We start from the raw sequence: 13,973 nt of genomic DNA, 5'->3' as shown, positions 1-13,973 counted from the left end.
AGAACAAAAGAAAGGGAAACAGAAAACTAAACAAAGCAGAAATAGGAACTTAGCTAGCACGGAGGAGCTTCAGCCAGGATGTGTTCCTCAGCAGCTATCCAGCGGCAACTGAAGCATTGACCAGCACAGGAGTCAATACTAGCACTGCTTAAATAGGAGCAGAGCTACTCAGCACCAGGTGAGGACTGACATTACTCTTGCAACCACCACACCCCTCAGCTCCAGGAGAGGTAGGAATACTGCTAAACCCTGGTCTGGCCTGAAAGCAAGGTGGGAACCTCCGAACGGCTGCAACACATATAGTATGTCTCATTACAGTAAAGGGGCAGTTTATCAGAGTTGCAAAAAGGGATGATTATTGACTTTTGGGCCAAGAGTGATGGTATTTTTATTAAATAATGCCGTTTGTGAAGTGTTCACATGCTGCTGTGGTGAAAGTGTACCATGAATGGATAAATGGCACCATTGGGAATAACTAAAGCGTAAACTACGGATCACAACGTGCCAATGATGTGAGAGATGAACCTCAGCTGCAAAAGCGTATGAGGGCTGACCTACACTCTACAGTGGAGCAGCTTACCATGAAAATGAACCAGAGTGCCACCAGACATTTGTCTAAGACAATGGTTCAGTGAGCCCTACTGCATATGGGGCTCTGAAGCAGACGGATGGTCACTGCACCTATACTAACAAGGGTCCATTGGAGGAAAAGGCTTCAATTTGCACAGCAGTATCAGAATTGGACCACTACTGACCCTGGCTTTTCTGACTTCTGCTTTGGACTTGACCTCGTTTTTGCCTTCTCCTCTGTACCACGTACCCTCCTGTTGCCAACCCGGATTGTCTGACCCTTCTACTGTTGTTTGTCTTCAGTGTCTGTTTGTCTTTCCCGTGTCCCGCTTCCCTAGTGAGGGTAGGGACCGCCGCCCAGTTGTCGCCCTGGGGGTTAGCCCAGGGGGGCAAGTAGGCAGGGACAGGGGTTGCGGGTTTTCTCAGGGACTCCCATTATCCTGGACACTGTCCTGACACTTTCAAGTACTTCTCTGGCCCTCTAATTCCCCAGACGTGAACCCAATTGAGCATCTATGGGACCACCTCAATTGTCATATTCACTCTACACACCCTCTAGCAATTGTGGGATGCACTGCAGTCAGTATGGCTCCAGATACCTGAGACATACCCGATACTGCTTGGACCTCAAAGAACCGGTGTTGTGACCCAGTACTGGCACTACTGGATAATATCTCAGTGAGACTGTGTCACCATATGCATTCATTGTACTATATTTGGTCATATGTCTGTATTTCTGCCTGGCCTCAACAACTGGGAAGATTTCTAACTATTGGTCAGTCACTCTGTGGTACTTGAGCCCTGATTGGCTGAGATGAGGATGAGCTGTAAGATGCTAGAAACATCTGCAAGGGGAGATCAAATAAGACCCTGCGCCTCCTGTTGGAGGGCAGTTAGGCAGTGAGTGAGTCAATCAGTTAGGCAGTCAGTCAGTCAGTCAGACAGAGAGTAGAGAGTATGGAGTTGCAGTAGAGCAGAGTGTGAAGTGATTTTGTCTGTTCCTACTCCACTGATGCAGCGTACAGCACCTAGAAACTACAGGAGTATAGCCATGACTAAAGGGAGTCTTAATCTGTCTTTGTGTAAAGCAGGAGTAAAGCAAGCCAGGACTGAACCCAAAGTGGACCTCAAGACGTGATTGTGAGGAGTCATAGGTCAGTAATCATGCAAAAAAAAAGCGGGGGTCTCCCAGATCAGTCCCTCTGATTGGGCTGTCCACAGTTATGCACAAAGAGCTCTCAGGCTTGTACAGAGATATACATGTTGGAGATACTGTGGAGTTTACAAGTCCTGTGATTTGTGGTGAAGATTGGCTGTAGTCTGTTACTAAATGTCCAGTATACCGTTTCTGTTTCCACAAGTTTCCGGCTTCTGTCTTGTTTGTCCTGCACTGAACACTCGGTAACCCAACACAATATCAACCAGGGTGTCTAGATGCTGCAGGAGGCTGGCATCATGAAGAAGGACCACTACGACCACCATTACTTTATTAGTAGTATTAGCGGATGGGCGTGTGAGTACAGAGCTGCCCCTCACTGTGGCATTCTCCACATTGTCATCACGAACTACAACCACTGTTACCTTAATGTGCAGCACATCCGGCTGGGAGTCAGAGTCCCCAGCCACCATGACATTACCCAAGCTGATTCCCCACGCTCCGTGCTGCTATGCTGGGTAGGCAGAAATAATCCCCACCGAGCACGCCGGTTCTCTGGAATTGGGGGATGTAGTTTGGGCATTCTACATGGGGTTTATACACTGTATGGACAAAAGTATTTGGACTCTGCATGCTTTTCAGAAAAAGTGCTTTATTCTTCTATTTAGTGATGTGTCGGCCCTCCTTCTGCTTGTATTACAGCGGCCGCACATTGAGGCAGACTCTACACAAGTTTTCTGTTAGTCCAGGCAGGAATAGCTCACCATTCCTCATACAGGGCTGTGAGAAGAGATAGTTGTGAGGATGGTCGTGGGTGGCGGTGTCGTACCCGTCGCTCCAGTTCATCCCACAAGCGCTCGATCGAATGAATGGTTATTACAAAATGAGCAGCTTTTTCTTTTACCCATGCCCTTCCCAGCATACCGTGCGGCAAACTCAGGATTTGCATATTTGCTAATGTTCTGCAGTGTCCAAATACTTATGTGTTTGTGTGAGTGATCAGATGTCGTATTAACATTTGTATTCCCTGCAGATCCGTCACCCTCAGCCATTGGTAACAATACGGATGAGATGGTTCTGACATCCCTGGGCGTCTACGGAATATCTGATACAACCGGAGGGGCTGAGAAGTGAAGATCCAACATGGAGTCAGAGGTGTTTGTATCCGGACTCCCCAAATCTGCTGCTTCCAGTGAAATGATCTAATTACTCAAGCAGCTCCCGTGTATCATGTTATTATGGCACATAGAGGGGATAGAATCAGTAGTGAGATTAACCCCTCTTTTGACCACCTCTTTTGGTCGCAAGGACACAGCGATTTGGGGATGGGGGGGAATTTTTATCTCCAATTTTCAAAAGCCATAACTTTTTTGTTTTTCCATATGGGGGCTTGTTGTTCGTAGATTTGATTTCACTGTTTTCTGGATACATATAACGTCTTGCTTAACTTTTGATACATTTTTTTGGAGGACAGGGAGAAAAAACGCCTCAATTCGGCCGTGGTTTTTAAAGTTTTTTTTATTTACAGCATGAATCATACAACATAAACAACAATTTTTTTGCTGCAGGTTGATGCAATCACAATAATACCAAAATGATATATTTTGTTTTAGGTTTTTCAACTTTTGTACAATAAAACCCCCTTTTTTCAATTATTATTTTTCTTTGCATCGCTGCATTCAAAATGACTTTTTTGAGGTTAAAGGACCTCTGAATATATGATGCCGGTCTCTCACTAGACTCTTGCGTGGGAGGAGCCATTCTGATTTAGACTCAAATGTGGGCCAACCCCTGGTCATGTGATCCCTGACTCCTCCCACACATGTGATCACACGACAATGACATCATTAAAGGTCCTGGAATCACACGGCTGCTGTCCAGCTGGGCAGGTCTGTGTGTCCCCTCATGTCAGGACCGGCAGGGAGAGGAGGATTAACCCCATCAGGATCACCAGGGGGAGGGGAGAATTAACCCCATCAGGACCGTGAGGAAAGGGGGAGGATTAAGTCTTTTGTTGTCAGGGGTTTTGGACACTTTGCACCTCAGGTAACCAGGAGAGTTCTCATACTTTTGACATATACTAATAATAGATAAATTGCATGATAAAGCGAGATAGCAGACACCCCGCATATCGTCAGCACTAAATACCCAGCGGCACCTTAATGCAACTTTACTTTAAACTTTTTATATTCGTGGCTAAAAGTGCGAACCTGAAAGTGCGAACCGAGTGGAAAATTATATGCAGAAAACCTCCTAATACAGATATATATATATATATATATATATATATATATATATATATATACACACCTCAATGTCTGCATGTACACATCTAAAAAAAAAATCACCCAAACTGGAAAAGTCAAAAATCCGTTTTTAAGTTGGAAATTTTAAAAGAACTAACATTCTATAAAATTCAGGAATTGCGCACAATGTAAATTAAGTGCGCCTAAAATCTTGTAGGCTCTTGGAAGCAGACAGCACTGATGGTCGTGGTCTGGATGTGCTGACAGCGGGTCACCTTCAGGGACTTGTGATAAATAGCGATTGTTTAAAAAAATGATAATTAAAGGATATATTTTCATCTAGAACCGTCATGTAAGCGGAGATCAGACACATACAGAGTATAGTGCATACATAGCACCACTGGGGTAACTATAAGGGGTTGTCCCCGGGCCCAGGAGCCTTGGGGGGCCCATAAGGTCTCTCAAATAGGGAGCCCAGTACTATGAATAAAGCATTATAGTTGGAGGGCCCTGTTACCAGGTTTGCATTGGGGCCCAGAAGCTTCAAGTTACGCCTCTGTGTAGCACACTCATCTACACCAACATGAGCTTGTGCATTTACAAACACTGAAACGCAGGTCATATAATATTTGTCTAAGGGCTCATATGGGCATAAGCATGTGTTTTTTTTTCTACCTTTTCCTGGTTATCCTGTTTTTCTTCTTTCTTTTCCTCTTCTTCCTGTTCCTCCTCTTCTTCCTCTTCATCCTTTTCCTCTTCATTCTCTTGCTTCACTTCCCTTCCCATTTCTACTTCTTCATCCTTTTCTTCTTCTTGCTATTCATCTACTTCCTCCTTTTCGTGTTCCTCCTATGCCTTTTCTTCCTACTCTGTCCTCTTTCTCTTCTTCATGTGGCTCAACAAGACCGTAAGGGAGGCTATAAGCAAAGAAAAACAAAGCCTTTAAATTATTAAAACAAGAAGGCAGCGAAGAAGCAGTAAAAACATACAGGGAAAAAACAAGGTATGTAAGGAAAAGATAAAAACTGCCAAGGAGGAGGCAGAGAGACTGATTGCCAAAGAGAGCAAAAAAAAATCCCTAAACTATTTTTCAATGACATAAATAGTAAAAGGATTTGCACTGACAGTTCCGTCCCTTTAATAAATAATCCAAAAGAAATCAGAGATGTAACCAAATCACAGTGGTATTTCAAATCTATATAATCAGAGGAACGCCCTTCACAGATATAGATTAAAAATAATAACTTTTATTATCAACTGATTAAAACTAGGGCCACATACGACATAAAACAAACATGGACTAACAACATAGATCGTGCTCAATAAACCCAGTAACCGGGTAGTGTGAGGGTGTCAATTCCCCCAGGTAGCCAGTCAGGTTGGACCCTGTTAGCAATATTAGGGGACAATATTGCTAACAGGGTCCAACCTGACTGGCTACCTGGAGGAATTGACACCCTCACACTACCCGGTTACTGGGTTTATTGAGCACGATCTATGTTGTTAGTCCATGTTTGTTTTATGTCGTATGTGGCCCTAGTTTTAATCAGTTGATAATAAAAGTTATTAGTTTTAATCTACATCTGTGAAGGGCAAAAGAAATCAGAGAAGATGATGGGAGGAAGGTGAATCTATAAAATAGTTTTTTCTCAAGTATATTCATGAAAGAAAAAGAAATGTCACACGAGATGCATGGGGATAAAACGAACCCCCTGCTAAATATCACCTGCTTAACGCAGGAGGAAGAACAGAGTCAGTTAAAAAGATTAACATCAACAAATCGCTGGGCCCAGATGAAATAAGGGTTGTAAGGGAATAAAGTGACGTGATAGACAGACCGCTCTTTCTTATATTTAGGGTCACTATTGAGACCAGGGGTGTATCGCTGAATTGGTGTATTGCCAATGTGCTTTCAATATACAAAAATGTGTCAAGAAGAGAGCCTGGTAACTACAGGCCAGTAAGTCTTTCTTCAATAATTGGAAAAATATTGGAGGGGTTTCTGAGAGACGCCATCCAGGAATATCTCAAGGAGAACAACGGAATAACCAGCATGGGTTCATGAAGGGTTGATCATGTTAGACCAATTTGATCAGCTTCCACAATGAAGTAAGTTCTAGGCTGGACCTGGGAGAGTCTATTGATCTCGTATATCTGGAGTTTTCTAAAGCATTTGACACCGTGCCGTATAATAGGTTGATATATGAAATGAGACAGCTCAGACTGAGCGAAAACGTGTATCTGGGTAAAGAACTGGCTCAGAGATAGAAAGCAGAGAGTAGTAGACAATAGTTCATACTATGATTGGGCCACTGTCGCTAGTGGGGTGCAGTATTAGGCCCCATTCTGTTCAGTATATTTATCAATGACCTGAAAGGGGGACTGCGCAGTAAAATATCAATATCCTCAGATGATACAAAATTATACAAGATAATTAATAGAATGGAGGACAATGTACGGCTGCAAATGGACCTAGATAAGCTGGGGCTTGGGCAGAAAAATGGCAAATGAAATTCAATATTGATAAATGTAAGGTTATGCACATGGGCAGGAGACACGGATGTCACCAATATACACTAAATGGGGTACTGCTAGGGAAAAGTGATATGAAAAAAGACCTGAGGGTGCTAGTTGACTGTAGACTTAACTAGAGCAATCAATGCCAGTCAGCTGCTACAAAAGCAAATAAAGTCTTGGGATGCATTAAAAGAGGTATAGGGGCGAGGGACGAGAACATTATCCTCCCACTATATAAGGCACTTGTTAGGCCTCACATGGAATACTGCGTACAGTTCTGGTCACCGGCCCTCAGGAAAGATGTTGCAGTGATCGAGAGGGTTTAGAGAAGGGCAACCAAATTAATAAATATAATGGGAGGACTGGAATACCCAGAGAGGCTATCAAAACTGGGATTATTCACCCTGGAAAAAGGAAGGTTGAGGGGTGGCCAAATAACTCTGTATAAATACATGAGGGGACAATACAAGGATCTCTCCCATGATCTGTTTATACCCAGGACTGCAATGATAACAAGAGCGTATCCGCTATGTCTAGAAGAAAGCCTAGAAGTTGGTTTCATCACCAACACAGAAGGGGGTTCTCTGCTGTAAGAGCAGTGAGACTGTGGAACTCTCTGCCTGAGGACGTGGTGATGGCAAAATCGATAGAGGAGTTTAAGAGGGACTAGATGTCCTTCTAGAGCGCTATGATATTTACAGGATATAGACATTAAATAACCAGTGGGGTTGTTGATCTGGGTCTTGCAGTCAGGTGGGAACTTTCAAAACGTTGATCCAGGGATTATTCTGACTGCCATTATGGAGTTGGGAAGCATTTTTCCCCCCACATGGGCTAATATGGCTTCTACCTATTGTTAGGTTTTTTTGCCTTCCTCTGAATCAACAAGGTGGGGGTGGGGTGGGGGTGGAAACAGGTGAACTAGACGGACATTGTCTTCTTTTGGCCTAACATACTATGTTACCATCCTCTTCCTCCTCATCTTTTCCTCTTTTTTCATTCCCCATCTTCATTCTTTTCCTCTTCTCCCTCTCCATCTGTCTCTCCCTCCATTTACTCTTCCTCTTCCTCCTCTTCAATTTCCTCTTTCTCCACTTTCTCTTTCTCCTCTTCCTCTCTCATGTGCATTTCAGGTATATGAGAAATGTACATGACAAAATATGTACCAATGCATGTATTTTAAGCATACTTTTATATATTTAACATCACATGCATGGCATACTTTTTTGTCAATTTTTCTTAAAAAAGCTTTACTATACACAAAAGACAATCCTCCATTTCCTGCTCTACCTCTTCCTCATTTTCCTCCTCTTCTTCTCCCTTTTCTTCCTCTTCAATTACTTTCTTCTCTTGTTTTTATCATCTTTCTCTTCATTGGTTTCCTTCTCTTGCTTTTCATACTTTTCCATTTCCTCCCATTTCTCTTTATCCTCTTAATGCTCAAATTTCTCTTCCTTTACATCTTTATCCTCTTCCTCCATTTGCTCTTCCTCTTATTCAACCTTTTCCTCTTCCCTTTTTTTCTTTTTGTTCTTATTCCTTCATTTGTTCTTCTACTCTTTCTCTACATGTATATTCTATTCCTCTTTATCCTCTTCCTCCTACTTTGTTTCTTCCTCTTTATCCTTTTCCTCTTTCTTTTCATACTTTTTTCCACTTCCTCTGTCTTTTCTTCCTCCTCCTCCTATTCCTTTTCTTCCTACTCTATCCTCTTCCTCTTTTTTCCTTTTCCTAATTTCCTCCTCTTTCTTTCCCTTTCATTTCTCTTCATTGTCTTATTCCTCTGGCTCTTCATCCTTTTATTCATCTTGCTCTTCATCCTCTTCCTCATCTTCCTTTTGCCTTCTCTTCTTCTTTCTCCTCTCCCTCCTTTCAATTTTTTCTTCATCCTTTTCCTCTTCTTCCTCTTTTGCCATTTCATCTTCCTGCGCTTCCTCTGTTACTCCTCTACTTCATTTACCTCCTCTGTCCTCCTCTTCTTACTCTTTCTCATCTTATTCCTCCTCTTTACCTTCTTCCTCATTCTCTTCTCCCTCTTTCCTTCTTTGCTTCTTCTACTTCCTGTTCTTTCATGGATACACGCATAATAAAATGTCAAAAAATGTGCATACTATTAGCATACATGTACATGTTTTACATCGCATGCATGGCATACATTTCTGTCCATTTTTCACATAAAACTGTTTACATTTTTTTTATGAAATATATTAATTACAAAAGACATTACCCTCCTCCTCCTCTTTTTCTTCTTCTTTTTCTTCTTCCTCCTCTTCATTTTTCTAGTTCTCTTTCTACTCTTCCATTTCCTCCTCTTCCTCCTATTCTTACTCTTTCTCATCTTCCTCCTCCCCATCTTCTTCCTTTTCCTCTTTCTTTTCTTCCTTTTTCTCTTTATTTCTCTTCTCTTTCTCCTATTCTTCTCCCTACTTCTATTCTTCTTCCTCTCCCTCTTCTTTCAATTATATTTCAGGTATGCAAGACATGTACATGAAAAGAAGTTTAAAATGTGTGTTCATTTACATGTTTAAGATCACAAGCATAGTAAAAAAATGTCTTAAAAATTTTTTCACATAAAGTAACGCTGCTTTAACTTCCTCCTATGCCTTTTCCTCCACTTAATCTTTTTACTCTTCCCCCTTTTCATCTTCATCCTGTTCTTTCTTATCATACTCTTCTTTCTCTTCCTCATCCTCCACTTCCTCTTCTATTCATCTTTTTCCTTCTCCTCTTCTTCCATTACTTCCTCCTCTACCTTTTCCTACTCTTCCTTCTCCTTCTTTTCATTTTGCTCCTCAAAGTCTTTCCCTTCTTCCTTCCTTGGCTTCCTTTTCCTTTTTTCCTTTATTTTTTCCTAGTCCTTTTAGTCATCTTCCTTCTCTTTATCTTATTACTCCTCTTACTTTTTTCCTCCTCATTTTCCTCCTTTTCCCCTTCCTCCTCTTTTTCCTAGTACTGTTTCTCCTCTTTTCTCCTCCTCGTTTTACTCTTTCTCCTCCTCCTCCTCTTCCTAATCTTTATCTCCCTCTTACCAGTTTTTTCCATCATCTTCCACCTTTTAATTTCTTCTCCTCATCTTCCTTCTTTTATCCTCCTTTTCTCTCTCTTCTACCTTATTCTCCTCCACTTCTTTCATCAACCTGCACTTTTCATTTTTTTGCTTCTCCTTCTCTTCACCATCTTCTTCTCCCTCTTCCTTTTATTTCTCTTCTTTATATTTCTCTGCCTTCTCTTTATTCACTTCATGTTCCCTTTCCTCTTTTTTCTTTTGCTCTTCTTCCTTCTTTCCTTTTTTTTTTTTTGTGGTTTTATATTATCTTTCCATTCCCCGACATTAAACGATCCTCGTTTTCTCTTCCTCCTTTATCTCTTTCAAGTTTTCCTTCTTTCTTCACTTTCTATTCTTCCTCTTACTCTTCTTTCTCTTTCCCATCCTCCTCTTCTTCTTCTTCTTCTACATCTTCCTCCTCTGCCTCTTCCTTTGCTTTCTCTTCATACTCTTTCGTTTCTTTCTCACTTCATCCTCTTCCTCTTCTTCCACTTTCTCCTCTTCCTTTGAATTCTCCACTTCTTATTCCTCTTCTTCATTACCTTTCTCTTCCTTTTTTTTATTCCTCTTTTTCTTCTTTACCCTTTTTCCTCTTCCTCCTCTTCCTTTTTCACTTTCTCTTGAACTGATTTCTCTTCCTCTACTTTATCCACTTCCTCTTTCTTATTTCATTTGCTATTTTTTTTTGTTTTAAATTCTCTTTCCATTCAGGTCACTACAATTAGCTTTTTTTCTTCATCTTCCTCCTCCTCTTCCCCCTTTTCCATTTGCTGTTCTTTTTCCTTTTCTTCTTCCTCCTCTTCTTCTTGCTCTTCTTTCTCTACATCATCTCCCTACTCTTTTTTTCATTTCCTCCATTTTTTCTTTCTCTTCTTCTTACTCCCCTTCACTTCCTCTTATTCCTCCTCTTTGTCTACTTCCTATTCCTCCTCTTCCTCCATATCCCCTTCCCTTTTCTCCTCTTTCTTCTACTCTTCTTTTCGTCTGCTTAATCTTGCTCATCTTCTTTTTCCTTTTCCACTTCATCCTCTTTCTCTTTTTTTCTGCTTCTCGCCTTCTTTTTCTTGTTCTTCCTCTTCCTCCTTTTCATTGACTTCCTCTTTCTTCTTTCCTTGTCTGGTTTTAAATTGCCTTTTCACTCAGGTCCCTATAATAGAGGATTTTAATTTTCCTCTTCCTCTTTATGTTCCTCTTTATCCTTCTCTTCTTCCTCATTCTATTCCTCATCATCCTGTTCCTTTTATTACTTGGTATTTTGTGTGATTTTAAATTCTGTTTTCACTCAGGTTTTACGGTATAGAATCTTCTATTGTGTTCTTCTAGATGATATAATTATCCTGATTGAAAGATGGAGAAGGACAGGAACAAGATGGCAGAGAGTATATTAAATCTTACCCTAGAGATACTCTTCCAGCTTACAGGAGAGGTGAGAGATTCTGATGATGTCACATTACATTATTCTTATCTATGATAGTAACAGATGATGTCACTGGAGAGGGGAGAGATTCTGATGATGTCACATCACATCATTCTTATCTATGGTAATAACAGATGATGTCACTGGAGAGGCAACATATTCTGATGATGTCACATTACATCATTCTTATCTGTGGTAATAGATGATGTCACTGGAGATGGGAGAGATTCTGATGATGTCACTAGAGAGATGATAAACTTTGGAAATTTATGCAGTGATTTTTTTTTAAGGGAACCTAATATTTCACCACATAAACTAAAAGTATGTACACTCTTTTTCCTGATAGAGCAACCCACAACCCAAAATTGCAATCTTCTTGGTGCGCACACTATTCGAATTGCCTACAACCAGTCCAGTGAGCAGTCAGCTACCTTGGATGGATTTGGGCTTGCTCACACTTCTGCAGAAACTGCATACTTTGCATGATAATTGACCTTTCCAGCTTTGTTGGGAAGGGGCAGCATTGTGCGCTCTATAGCCATCTGTGCACCTCATTTTCCAGACTAGATGTCTGTGCATTATGTCAATTGTCATGAAAGAGGCCAGATTTTGCTGTAATAACAGAGGTAGATACTAAAATAGTCCAAGACAGATTAAATGTATGCAGCACCTGCCGTTGGAAAATAGATTTCTGGGTAAATGTTACTCTGTCTGGAAAACGAATGATAAATACACTTATATCCCCATGGATGGCTAGGATTAGTATATACAGTAAAATACAGTAAGATATTGGTGACAGGTTCTCTTTATTGTCTCCCCATATGCAGGATTACACAGTAGTGAAGAAGACCTCTAGGGATGGCTGTCGGGCCCCTGTGTGTGATGGATGGGGAAGACCCCTGAGCCCAATCCCGGGGCCCCCACCTCACCCCCTGATACATGAGGACATCAATGTACAGAAGATTCTAGAACTCACCAACAAGATGATTGAGCTGCTGACTGGAGAGGTGACGCTGCAGGGAATGCTGGGACATTATACAGTAACAGCACTGGAGGCTTCTGGGTGATGACTGTATATTGTGTTGTCAGGTTCCTATAAGGTGTCAGGATGTCGCTGTCTATTTCTCCATGGAGGAGTGGGAGTATTTAGAAGGACACAAGGATCTGTACAAGGACGCCATGATGGAGACCCACCAGCCGCTCCCATCACCAGGTAATAGACAGGACTAAATCCACGGGGACTTTATTATCTGTATATAAAGAATGACTTCAGTGTCCGTCTGTGTTTCCTGCAGTTCCATCCAGTAAGAGAAGAACCCCAGAGAGATGTCCCTGTCCTCTTCTTCCACAGGACCATCAGGTAGATGGAGCTGTCCCTCTGATCTTGTGTAGCTCTTGTCTTCAGTCTTATTAGATGTCTTCTCCTTGTGTGATAAGGCTGGTGGAGATGGCAGGATTACCGCTGACCAGAGACATTATATATTGTCTGGATCTTCTCCCAGTGTTCTGGCGGTGGAGACTGCTGGTGGGAATAAGGAGCCAACAGGTTGGATTTATATCTATCTGCTCCTTTATTTCCCTGAGACAAGCAGCGGATGTGTCTGGTAGACGCTGATCTCCTCCACTGAGACAACATGCAGCGTGTCTAGCCATGCCAGATATACATGTGTATGAGGATCCTGAGGGGTCATTGAGCCACCATCTAATATCTATGTCCGGCTTCTATACTTGCAGCTATGTGGCTCAGATAACTACTAGAGATGAGCGAGCATACTCGTCCGAGCTTGATGCTCATTCGAGTATTAGGGTGCTCGAGATGTTCGTTACTGAAGATGAGCACCACGCAGTGCTCGTCTCGATTAAACGAGCACTGACCATTAAATTCAATGGAGCCGGCAATACAGCCGGCTCCATTGAATGCAATGGGCTGCCGGCTAGCGCGGGATGAATTTTTGGGAAGAGCTTAAAAATATAAGTCCTTACCTGAAAATCATCCTAAAATGTGTAAAAAGTAAAAAAAAATATATATATACTCACCTTGTCCCGGCAGAACGATGTTAGCCCATTGAATTCAATGGAGCCGGCAATACAGCCGGCTCCATTGAAAGCAATGGGCTGCCGGCGATCGCACAATGAATTTTCGGGAAGGGCTTAAATATATAAGCCCTTCCCTGCAATTCATCCAGAAATGTGTAAAAATAAAAAAAATATATATACTCACCTGGTCCCGGCAGACGGAGTTCAGCTGCGGCCAGCTAGCAGTTCTCCTGAACTGCTCTCTGTAGTATTCAGCAGCCAGGGATTTAAAATCCCCGCCTGCTGAATGAGCTGCCTCTGATTGGTCACAGCCTGACCAATCAGAGGCAGATCTCACTCACACTCATTCATGAATTCATGAATGGGTGAGTGAATGCTGCCTCTGATTGGCTCAGCGCAGCTCTCAGCTGAATGACAGCAGTTCAGCACCACAGTGCAGGGGACAGCAGGAGAAGACGCGGCTGTGCCCCAGCAGCTGAAGGGAGGTGAGTATCTATTTTTTTTGGTTTTTAAATCACTTTTAATTCATTTCCAGGGAATGGCTTATATGTAAAGCCCTTCCCTGAAAAAGAATTCAGGTGTGCCAGCGGACCATTGTCTTCAATGGAGTCGCCGGCAGCAGCAGCGGCTCCATTGAAGAGAATGCCTGCATTTTTATTCTTTTTTACACTAAAATCTTTCTTTTTCAGGTAAGGGCTTATATTTTTAAGCCCTTCCCGAAAATTCATCTTGCGCTTTCAATGGAGCCGGCTGTATTGCCGGCTCCATTGAATACAATGGGCTAACATCGTTCTTCTCTGCCACAGCTGTTACAGCTGTGGCAGAGGAGAACGATCGTTATGCTGACAGTGGTGGTGGTGGGGGGGGTCTCACTCTTGCCACTATTGTGGCTTAATAGTGAGACCTCGGAGCCTGAAATGCAGCCCTGCATGTTGCTCCTCGCCTGCCCTATCCATTTCTGTGTTTTTTACATGACTTTGGTGA

The 13,973-nt window shown here is 42.2% G+C and overlaps 1 protein-coding gene across 1 annotated transcript in view; it reads left to right on the top strand.

Moving 5' to 3' along the window:
• Nucleotides 1-3,587: 3,587 nt before the first annotated feature.
• LOC136629015 (oocyte zinc finger protein XlCOF22-like) overlaps nucleotides 3,588-13,973 on the top strand; it is a 49,723-nt gene continuing 39,337 nt past the window's right edge. The window contains exons 1-4 of the mRNA XM_066605124.1: nucleotides 3,588-3,772; nucleotides 10,859-10,961; nucleotides 11,780-11,959; nucleotides 12,042-12,165. Coding sequence (XP_066461221.1) covers nucleotides 10,884-10,961; nucleotides 11,780-11,959; nucleotides 12,042-12,165 — 382 coding nt within the window. The 5' untranslated portion in view covers nucleotides 3,588-3,772; nucleotides 10,859-10,883. The remainder of the gene's footprint in view (nucleotides 3,773-10,858; nucleotides 10,962-11,779; nucleotides 11,960-12,041; nucleotides 12,166-13,973) is intronic.

Source organism: Eleutherodactylus coqui, chromosome 5 (assembly GCF_035609145.1).
Source record: "Eleutherodactylus coqui strain aEleCoq1 chromosome 5, aEleCoq1.hap1, whole genome shotgun sequence".
NCBI lineage: Eukaryota > Metazoa > Chordata > Amphibia > Anura > Eleutherodactylidae > Eleutherodactylus > Eleutherodactylus coqui.
This window is presented reverse-complemented; position numbering and strand designations above follow the sequence as displayed.